At 38.1% G+C, this 12,038-nt stretch overlaps 1 protein-coding gene across 1 annotated transcript in view; it reads left to right on the forward strand.

Annotated features, from left to right (window-relative positions):
• Nucleotides 1-12,038, forward strand: part of TENM1 (teneurin transmembrane protein 1) — a 388,806-nt gene that overhangs the window by 11,580 nt on the left and 365,188 nt on the right. Inside the window, exon 2 of the mRNA XM_077825959.1 lies at nucleotides 4,000-4,277. Coding sequence (XP_077682085.1) covers nucleotides 4,061-4,277 — 217 coding nt within the window. The 5' untranslated portion in view covers nucleotides 4,000-4,060. The remainder of the gene's footprint in view (nucleotides 1-3,999; nucleotides 4,278-12,038) is intronic.

Here is a 12,038-nt window from a genome sequence, read left to right on the forward strand (position 1 = left end):
GGAAACACAAACTTAACTCATGTGTTGGGGTTTTCTGGAGGGAACTGAAATCTTCTAAGAAAAGACTGTCCAGTTTTCTATGTGAAGTTTTAAGGCCAGTGTAACTCTATTGAAGTCAGTGGAACGACTCCAGCAAAAAACTGGTGTCATAGAGCAAAGAATCAGGCACACTGAGTTTTCTGGTCCTCATCCCTTTTGGGATGGATAGGCAGTGCAGGATTTTTCCTGAGACCTGGTGTCTCTGCATTGCATTCCGGTTGGTTAGCCTTCTGCCTGAAGAATCATGATGCCATTGTGGATTCTCCCTGATCCTGTGTGGCATGGAGTGAAATCCATTGGTGTTTGAGGCCTAGGACCCTGGGACTTGGAGGGGAATATTGTGTGACAAGAGGCTGAACTTTGGCTCTCTCCAGACCCCACCTCCTGCTCCTATACCTTCATAGGAATGAAGGAGTGTCCATGTCTACCCATGGCAGAAAAGTCTACTGGAGTCCTAGGAAGGGAATGGAGCTGTCCCCCAAACCAGTTTTGACATTGTTTCTTCCCCTCTATTTAAAGAACAGAAAGGGGCAATGTAGCTACCATCTTTCAGAAAATGCTTCATAGTGTTTTCATCTGTCTTTACATGTCCTTTCATATTTAAATGGGGAAAAAATCCATGTCATTGCACAGATGGAAAATCATGTGTTCGCAGGACAGTGAAGCAGAAGTCATGAAAGAATAGTGAATATACAAACAATAGTACTGTATACGAAGTAAAATTTTTTGCAGTTAAAACTAAATATTGAAACCTTACGTTTTCCAATATTGCACCAGTTAAAGCTGTTAAATGCATATCTTTGCAGCACTCCGTTTTCATAATCAGTGATGAGTTTTTATTTTAAAAAAATAAGATAGATAGATATATACTTGGAAAATGGGAGGGAGAAACACATTTCAGAAGTGACTCAGAGCAGTAGGTGTTCAAAACCTTGAATTTTACAGTATTGTATATAATCCCAAGTTTTTCAGTTGCTCGCAAAAGATTTGTGCAACCAGAATGCACCTTGTGCAGACCGCCTGCAAAATAGATCAGCCACAAGACTCTTTTTCCATAGGAACCTTTGTATATTTTTAAAAGGTTCAAGGGGCAGAGGGGGTAGTGCTGGCTTTTGTAAGTCTCTTTGTGATTCAGCCTGGTATGCAATAGGTGAACACAGAAATGTAGGGGTTTTTACACAGTTATATGGTAAAAAACAAACACAAAACATATTAAATTAGGTGCATGGTTGGTTTTACCACTTAATTGATCTAAATGTGAGATTTATATATACTAGTATACTTTGTTGCTTCTGTAGGCAGAGCACACTGCACATACCAGGGGTATCTTGCATTCTTTCATCACCCTTTATAAACTCCCTTTGCCACTCTCACATTCCCTTCTATTTCAAGGACATCCTGGAACCCCATACCTTTATGCTGGGCGCTCTGTGTGTCCCCCTGTTCTCCCCATCCCTGCATGCCAGGGCTCTGTCCCTCATATTGACACCTCCATGACAAGCTACATGCTTTCTCTCCACCTGCCCTGTACTGTTGTCCCACATTCTCTCCCCATATGTGCTCCCCCATTCATCTTTCTCCCATGCACCACTTCCCCCAAGCCTCATACCCCCTTCCTCCTCTGACTAGGGCTCTGTATGTGCCCACTTTCATGCATGACAGCAGTCTGTGTTGCCCCCTGTTCACCCTGGCATCCTGTGCTAGGGTCCTCATCTCCTTCCCTCCCCAGTGCCAGGGGCTCTGTGTGCATCCCTGTTCCCCTTTTCCCCCCCACCACTTGTGTGTGTATATGTATATGTACAAGGGCTGTCAAGCGATTAAAAAAATTAATCATGATTAATCGTGCTGTTAATAATAGAATACCATTTATTTAAATATTTTTGGATATTTTCTACATTTTCAAATATATTGATTTCAATTACAACACAGAATACAAAGTGTACAGTGCTCACTTTATATTATTACTTTTATTTAAAATATTTGCACTGTAAAAAATTAAATAGTCTTTTTCAATTCACCTAATACAAGTACTGTAGTGCAATCTCTTTATCATGGAAGTTGAACTTACAAATATAGAATTATGTACAAAAAATAACTGCATTCAAAAATAAAACAATGTAAAACTTTAGAAACTACAAGTCCACTCAGTCCTACTTCAGCCAATCGCTCAGATAAAACAAGTTTGGTTAAAATTTGCAGATGATGCTTCTTGTTTACAAAGTCACCTGAAAGTGAGAACAGGCGTTTGCATGGCATTGTTGTAGCAGACGTCACAAGATATTTATGTGCCAGATGAGCTAAAGATTCAAATGTCCCTTCACGCTTCTATCACCATTCCAGAGGACATGCGTCCATGCTGATGATGGGTTCTGCTCGATAATGGTCCAAAGCAGAGCGGACCAACGCATGTTCATTTTCATCATCTGCGTCCGATGCCACCAGCAGAAGGTTGATTTTCTTTTTTGGTGGTTTGGATTCTGTAGTTTCCGCATCGGAGTGTTGCACTTTTAAGACTTCTGAAAGCATGCTCCACACCTTGTCCTTCTCAGATTTTGGAGGGCACTTCAGATTCTTAAACCTTGGGTGGAGTGCTGTAGCTATTTTTAGAAATCGCACATTGGTACCTTCTTTGCATTTTGTCAAATCTGCTATGAAAGTGTTTTTAAAACGAACAAAATGGGCCATCATCCGAGCCTACTATAACATGAAATATATGGCAGAATGCAGGTAAAACAGAAGGGGACATACAATTCTCCCCCAAGGAGTTCACTCACAAATTTAATTAATTCATTTTTTTTTAACGAGCATCATCTGCATGGAAGCATGTCCTCTGGAATGGTGGCCGAAGCATGAAGGGGCATATGAATGTTTAGCATATCTGGCGCATAAATACTTTGCAATGTCAGCTACAAAAGTGCCATGCAAACACCTGTTCTCACTTTCTCACATTAAAAATAAGAAGCAGGCAGCAGTATCTCCCATAAACATAAACAAACTTGTTTGTCTTAGTGATTGGCTGAACAAGATGTAGGATCGAGTGGACTTGTAGCCTCTGAAGTTTTACATTGTTTTGTCTCTAAATGAACAAATTATTGGTCTGGGATCTGGTCTTGGAACTAACTGTTGCTGCTGTATGAATGCAGTGGTAAAGGATGTTCCACAATTCCCATTGTTTCACCATATAATTTCCATTAACATTAATAGGTAAAAACTTCCATGAAAATGAGACTATAGGCCAAATTCACCAGTTTGTCAGGTGAAACTTCATTGCCATTAATGGTATTGGAAGTGCTTGAGCTAACAGTGACTGTTGCCTGTCTCTCTACAGGTTTCATTGCAGTACTTTCTGTATGGACTCACGTTGCTTTGAGCTAGAGATAGTTTTTTTGAATATTCGCATTATTTAAAAGGAAAATGTCATTTTTTCCTGAATTAATTATGATACAGTATTCTGAGACTGTCATAAGCTATCCATTTTAATTTTAAACATGCCTGATTGTTTTATAGTGTGTCAAATGTCTTACTAGTTGACTGGACATTTTAATTTATATAACCAAATACTGCCAGAGGAGTAGAACTCTTTGATTTCTTGATCTTAATGTTAAAAAATGTTATATTTGAGGACACACACAGATTTTTAGAGAAATAAATTCAATTATTATATCCAATAATTTCAAATAACATACTGGAAATTCAGGTTTTCTACCCAAATGGTATTATAAGATACTCCGTGCATGAAGTACAAGACAACATTAGCACTCTGACATACTTTACGTCATTTGGTTTAGGTTTTTCTTAAAGCTATGTTGAAAACTTGTGGGCCAGATTCTTATCTCAGTCACATTTATGTAAATCCAGATAAATTTAATTGATTTTCTTTTGGCCTGAGAGTAACATCTGGCCCTGAATAGCTAATATTTATAATTTGTAATATCTGAGATGGAATTTTGTCTTTTCCAGGACCATTTCTTTAGGGAGTTCCTATTCCTTATTTTCATGACTCTGAGCATACTTAATCAGAATGGAGCAGATGGACTGCAAACCCTACCAGCCACTGTCAAAAGTTAAGCATGAAATGGATCTAGCTTATACAAGTTCTTCAGATGAGAGTGAAGATGGGAGAAAACCAAGACAATCCTATGACTCCAGAGAAACTCTAAATGAATATAGCCAAGAACTAAGACTGAACTATAACAGCCATAGCAGAAAAAGAAAAGCTGATGACAAATCCACTCAAGGTACATAACTGATTTTCATTTTCAATAATTATGAAAAGTATCCTACAAGGGCGTTTGTATGTCAGCATGTAAACTTATAATCCTATTACTTTCAAAGGCAGACAGTGATTGCCATTTAAAAGTCACCATTTGGCACCTGTTACCATACTACAGTATCTGAGTTACTGCAATTATTTTCCTAAGTATTTTTCAGCTATCACCTTCCGAAAATACGGACTTACTATGCTGTGTCTCAGACTACAACTTGGCAACTGTTGATAAATGTTGTTGTTAGGTGGTGGCTACTCTTCTTACCAGAACTAACTGGGTAATAGTTATAACTCTTACGTATGCATATGGATTTGCTCCAGTACCAAATTAGCTTTGAGGCTGTAGGTTATCTGTCCATGTGTTTGGAAAGCTTACTGGTAAATTCAAATGCAACAATCCTCTTAAACAAAATGTGTGTAATCCTACAAATAGCCAAGTCATTTACAAACTGAAGGAGAAATAATTTGTTGTAAGGACAAAAGCAAACAATTAACTGTTTTCTTTCTTTCTTTCTTTCTTTCTTTCTTTCTTTCTTTCTTTCTTTCTCTTTTTTTAAGCATAGATATAACTCAGGGAAGAACTTGTTCCTATCCTAGAAATCTTTTCAGCACATATACACAAATGGTGCATACAGCTACAAAGCAGTGGTGTTGGGGGAATACAAGGCTATAATTTATTATATATTTGAATACAGAACCTATTCAAATTATTCTGGCCAAGATTTCAGCCAACTATGTTTGACCTGCGAAGAATTACCTTGTCCTGCAAGAATTAAGTGGGTTTGCTTAACTAAGAAATTAGCCCATTTGATATGATTTGAGTTTATCCTCCCTAATGTTATATAGGTTTATTCCTCTGAGAATTGTGTCTTATAAGAAAATTCCACCAATAATCTTGTAGGATTAACTCCTTATGATTTCCTTGCTAGAAATGGTAACGTTTGTATGCATTTCTGCAGCAAGTCATCACACAGCAGATTGTCCTGCTCGCACATGTTCAGGACTGGCCTGTTAGGAATCAGGTTTATTATTTGCAAAAACTGATGTATTTCTTGAAGATTCATGGAGGCATTATGGCTTATTAAGAATGTGTTCTCTATGTTTTTCTTGCCTAGATTAATGTTCAGTTCATTTCTTACGAGATATCGTTGGTGTCTGTCCTGTTTGTCTTATAAGCACCTAATTTTTTCTCCTTGAAATTCATAGTCTTGTCCTGCTGCAAATTACCATAAGACCCCAAGCACATGCTTTACAACATCACTATTAAGGTTGGCCTGTTAGCACTTGCTTAATTGACATCCTAAATAGAGATGCTTTCCTGAAATGGAGTCTGTCAATATATTATTATTCAGTGCATATTGGTTCTTATGTAATACTTGTTAATACTTCTGGTCTACCTGATAATATATGCTAGTATATTGAGTTGTCTGGATGGAGATAAAATTTTCTTGTCTTACTGGAAATCCTATAATAAAGTTTTCTCTTGTGAGAAATTTAATGCAACATAATTGTCCTAGTCAGTAATTGTATAGGTTTGTTCTGCCAAGAATTACACTGTATATGGGTTTTCAATGCCAGGAATTCATCCTCATATCTTTGTGCTGGCGTAAATCATATTGATTTGTTCTGCCATAAATTCAGCCCATATGTTTGACATGCCAGCTGTCATACAGATTTGAAATATGTAAGTGGTTGCGCAAAGAAATTTGTTCAACGAACAAAAGTTAGGCTAAGGAGGCAGAGTTTGCATCTGGCTCCAGAGTTGGGTTAGATAAGCTTCTGTTGATTAAAATCTAACAAGCTTTCAAAAGGCCATATCTTTAATGGTAGAAGTGCTGTGAGATCTAGTGTTCTTAGGGATATCTGCTTTCTTTGCTTGCATTCAAACAAGAACAGAAAAAAAACAAGCCTCTTTTGAGTTATGAGTCTGACCTACTCCAAAGTCCTAAGAGTGTATTTGGAATTTGGAACCTATCAAAATTTTGCTGACATTCTGCATTAAGCATATCTTTAATTTTGCAGCTTTTATTTGTGAAATGTAATTTTTTTTTTTGGTAATTACTGTCAAAAGAGGATTGTGAATGTTGTTAGCTTATATTAGTGGAAACCTGGGAAGAAGATAATAATATCCTGCACTGATATATAGCACTATTTTCTGAGGATCTCAATGTACTTTACAAAAGTGGATAAGTATTATTATCTCTATTTTATAAATAAGGAAACTGAGGCAAAGAGACTGTTACGTAATATATTCATGGTCGCTTAGTGAGTTAATGGCAGAGCCAGAAGTAAAGCTCTTGTCTCTTGACTTTGTCTCCTGCTCCAACCATTAGCCAGCACTGAAGCAAAATGCAGTTTGAAAAAGTGATGATTAGTGGATTGAAGTGGAGGTAAATTCAGAAGGCCTGTGAATTCCACCCATGTAATGTGTCTTAATAGATAAGGAAAAAGACACATCACAACAGTCATGAATAAAGCGATAATGATCCAAGTTAAAGAGACGGGGCAGAATTGGCTGGACACACTAGATGTATTGATGATTCCTGGTAGGATGCATCTTGATGATTCTGGCGTGGAAAAATTTTTCCTTGCAGGATGTATAGTCTATGGATCTTATTCTCATTTCACTTATAACATTTTTATGGCAGCAAAAAACCATTTTCTTCAAGGAGTTACTCTTTATTTACATGAATGTAAATAAGAGAAAACTCTAGTCCTACAGTTTTTGGAGATGCAAAGAAAGAAGCTGTATTCCTTTTAGACTGATGTATACTATTATGAAAAATACTAGTTTAGAGGAGTGAATTCCAGACAGGACAAGCATCTGGGATTGAGTCACTGGAATGATGAATGTTATTGATCCTTAACAGGATGAACATATGGGGATAAATTTCTAGTTAGCCAAACTTTTATATATTTTCTGGCAAGAGAAATATATTGAGCTTCATTATGGGCCAGGCAAACTGATATTATTCCATAGTGCAGGAAGAAAAAGCAGCATATATTTGCTGGTAAATTTGTGTGAAAAAATTAGCATAGCTAGCCATACTGGAAAACAAAGGTTTTAGAATGTGTCACAAAAGATTTGGCATTGCCTATTCCTAACCAGAGGGTCACATAAGATTTCTTATTTGTAGGACAAAAACTAGAGTATGAGATCACTAGCAGGGCAAATAAAATGAAGAAACTTGTATAAATTCCCTTTTGAACAGCTGAACTGGGCTAAATGTGTGTAATAAAGGCCTAATTCTTATTCAAGCAAAACCCCCATTGACCTCAGTAAGTGTTGCCAAAGTAAGGACTTTAGATTTTGACCCTCTAGTTTCCAGACCAGTTTTATTCTAAGCCCTAATTTCTGCCTGCTTCTGATGCTCTGTCAGAGTCTCACTATAGCAGTTTTATGACTGATATTCATTTAGAAGTGTTCTAATTCTACAATGCAATAGAGTTTAGAGAGGAAACCTAGTTATGGAGAATGCAGTTTCAGTTACGCTTTGAGTTCAAATTTATACGTACCAAGAATGAAGATTTAAACATATGGAACTTGGATTTCATGTGACCAGTCAGAAATAGTTTTATTTATCTGCAAAGACATGAATATAAGGCATGCTGACAAGTCTTGGCAAGAAATCGTCATGTCAGGAAAATGTCATTGTGCCTTTTTGTCATCTGTAAACTGGAACTAGCTTGACTTACACAATGGACCAAATTCTGCTCTCATACTGGTATAAATCCACAGTGAGTTCATTAAGGTCAATAAATTTTCTCCGTATTCTACTAGTGAGCATTTGGCCCATGTATAGTATGCACTGTTTGTTTCGAATGCTTTATTTCTCACGGTGCTTCTGAGGGACCTGTAAAAGTAAAGAGGCTACTTTTTAGTCAGCTTTTCCTCTAAATACATCACATACGTAACACTAGAATATATTCTCACTTACTTGAAATATAAGAAAAGGAGTACTTGTGGCACCTTAGAGACTAACCAATTTATTTTAGCATGAGCTTTCGTGAGCTACAGCCGAAGTGAGCTGTAGCTCACGAAAGCTCATGCTAAAATAAATTGGTTAGTCTCTAAGGTGCCACAAGTACTCCTTTTCTTTTTGCGAATACAGACTAACACGGCTGTTACTCTGAAACTTGAAATATAAGGTTACAGCCCTAATTCATGAGCCTTATATCATCCTGTCCCACAGAAACTTGCATGGAAGACCAAAGAAGAAGAAGAAAATAGTACAGTTGTAAAGTCTAGGCTTCCTGCTACATCATTTCTTTTAAGGAGTGTGTTGCTGCACAGTAGCTTTACTTCTTTTGGCTACCTGCTTGCACCTACCTACCGTCTAGCGCAATGGTTCTCAACCAGGGGTATGCAGAGGTCTTCCAGTGGGTACATCAACCCATTTAGATATTTGCCTAGTTTTACAACAGGCTACATAAAAAGCATTAGTGAAGTCAGTACAAACTAAAATTTCATAGACAATGACTTGTTTTTACTGCTGTATTTACTATATACTGAAATGTAAGTACGATATTTATATTCCGATTGATTTATTTTATAATTATATGGTAAAAATAAGAAAGTGAGCAGCTGTTCAGTAATAGTGTGCTGTGACAATTTTGTATTTTTATGTCTGATTTTGTAAGCAAGTAGTTTAAGTGAGGTGAAACTTGGAGGTATGCAACACAAATCGGACTCCTGAAAGGGGTACAGTAGTCTGGAAAGGTTGAGAGCTGCTGCTCTAGATTATGATGGACTTGATTCCCCCAACAGAAGTTCAATGTGATGAGTAGCTCCCTCCCTTATCTGAGAGTTTCTGGATCACTGTTTTCATATAGAGGGGAGTATCTGCAGACTCTGAAGAAGACAGATGATACCACTTAGGCTTGGTCTACACTACAGAGTTAGGTCAACATAAGGCAGTTTATGTCATCCTAACTATGTCAGTGTCTACATTACAGCCTTGTCTACACTAACAAGGTAAGTCGATCTAAGTTACGCTTATTAAGTTACATAAGTTACATAACTTAACTTGACGTAGCTTAGATCAACTTACAGCGGTGTCTGCACTGTGCTAGGCTGACGGGAGACGCTCTCCCATCAACATAGCTTCCATGTCTCGTTGAGATGGAGTACTGAAATCGACAGGAGAGCATTCTCCCATGGACTTATTACGTCTTCACCAGACTTGCTAAATCGATTTAGCTCATAGAGAATACAAGCCCTAATTGCCCTACTACACCAACATAATAACTCCATCTCCCCCAGGGTGACAGTTAGTTAGTTGACATTGTCTGTATAGACATTGTGTTACTTACATCTGCTGTTGGCTGTCATTCTTGTCCACTGGAGCCTTGAAATGGACAAGAAAGCTGACTACTGGCTCCCCAGTCAGGCTGTTGTGGGGTCTCATCTCCAAGCTGGGCTGCCACCCAGGGTCTTGGATTAGGCTGCCATCGAGGCTCTCCGCTCCCCACTAGCAGCATGGCAGCTGACCAGACTCTGGGCTTGGATCTTCCTGCTGGAGGCGATAACTTCCTGGACAGCTTCCCCCCAGCTCCTGTTGGGGATGGGGAGGCAAGAAGCCCCAGGTGGCTGCCTGCCTCCACTCCCGGTGGGGAACAGGGAAGAAAAAAGCCCCCCACTCCCAGTGGGGAACAGGGAGGTGAGAAGCCCTGGAGGACAGCGGGGCTCCCGTTGGGGAGCTATGCAGAACTGAGTGTCCTGGCTCTCAGCTGCCCATGCTTCCCCTCTTCAGTTGGTGGAAGCGCTCCTGCTGAGGATGTGTACCACCAACAGAAGGAAGCTAGTGTCGACTTAAGATTGTAGTATAGACATGACAAGATTTGGCTAATAATTGTGCAGTTTTCATTCCTTCTATGTGTAAAAATTGTGGTAGGGAAACTTGTAGGTTTTTTTGTGTCTTGATTTTAAAAAATGTTTTAGCAATGCTTTTCTTCACCAGAATGAAAATAAGAAAATAAGGAATAAATAGACCTTTCTTTTCCCCCGAGCTTGAAATTGGTTCTTACTTTCTAGGATCACAGCATCCCACAAGGGTTTCATAAAACATCTATCAGCAATTCTGTCATGCTGCACTTTTAATGATACCTATAAACTCACTAAAATTGCCAGTTACTTATCAGAAATACTATACCCTCCTTTATAAGTATTGTTTTAATCAAACAAGGGAGTATACAAGGGAGAGAAGAAAACCCAGGAAAATCCACAAGACATATGAGCACATTTAAGTCATTTAACAAAGTATCACTGATCACAGTGCATTTTCCATCCTATGCTAATAAATCAAACAGAAGGCATAAAACATATGTTCTGCCTCCCAAATAAAGAATAACATAAACCCAGTTTGCAGTGTGCTAATGTAAAAGGAAATCTAATTTCCATTCTCTTCTCAGATGCACTAATTTTTAGCAGAATAAAAATGTCAGAAAGCTTACCAGTCAAAAACAGAGTGACAGAGTAACCTAGTCTCAGTCACCAATTTCAGTGTACATCAGTTCTTCCAGGAACACTCAACCAACTTCAAAAGTCTCTTCAACAATCTTAGGATCTGATGGTTTTCCAGCCGCCCTAGTAAGTGACACATCTTGGTTTAGAATTCTGTTTTTCAAAGTATGCCAATGATCTCAGAAAATCTATAACATGCCATTACTAAACAAGGAGAGGCGCAGCCTCTCTGACACTTCTAAGTGCTTTGGGAAGATCTATCAGAAATGGATGCTGAAGTCTGAACTAATGACAAGGAAGAATATTGAAAAAAATGACTGGAATATAGTATGTAGGACATAGAATGAAGTAAACAACTATGCAATTGTCCCTGAGGCCAACTTCTTATACATATATTCTTGTTAATTGCCTTTTCTGTCAGTTCTTTTGACAAAAGAAGAGAGCTGTCTTATTTTCTGGAATTGGGAATAAAATCAAATTTGCTTTTCTTCTTGTTTCACCAGACACTGTTGGAGCCAGATAACCTTTCTCCCTGAGTCCCTGTTTCTTGATCATATATTTTGTACCCCCCAAATACAGAAATATCAGGAACCAGCTCTGCCAGAAAAAGACATTACCTGAATTAAATATAGTTCTACAGCATGGTGGGTATATCATAGGTCGGTTAGAGATTACATTTCATATTAAGATTCAAATGCTTCAGAACTTAAAAGTGGAGATTTATTTGAAGTAAATCACACACATTAATTAAAATCCCAGGATCTGATTTTCAGAGACGCTCCATTCTTTGTAGCTCCTGTAAACTTTGGTTTCAATTGCAGGTGCTCAGCAAATCCGTTTCTCATTGTCTGTGTGATTTATTAAAAATGCTTTGCAAGTCAGTGGAATCACCTTAGCAAACCAAAAGAAAGGGATGGAAGGAGTATGACCGAAAGAATTTATGCCAATTGTTCAACATCTTAGTATTGACTTTTTTTCTGGAATTCAATGATGTGATGGGGGTGAATAGCAAAGACGGCTGCTGCAATCAATTACTGCTGTTAGGAATTTGCTCAGTTGTAAGATTAGTGAGTCAAATAACATTGGTATATATTGTTGTGAGCTGCAAACCTGAGCCACTTACATTAGAGTATGGCTACATTCTCTGTATGCGTCATTCTTTACATTACGGTATCCAAATGACTTGTGTACAGCAGCTAGCTAGTCAGATGTCTTGAGTTAAACTTTGTCTTTAAGAACATGCTGTTAAATATTTCCCGCTTTATTTAA

Source organism: Eretmochelys imbricata, chromosome 9 (assembly GCF_965152235.1).
Source record: "Eretmochelys imbricata isolate rEreImb1 chromosome 9, rEreImb1.hap1, whole genome shotgun sequence".
Taxonomy (NCBI): domain Eukaryota; kingdom Metazoa; phylum Chordata; order Testudines; family Cheloniidae; genus Eretmochelys; species Eretmochelys imbricata.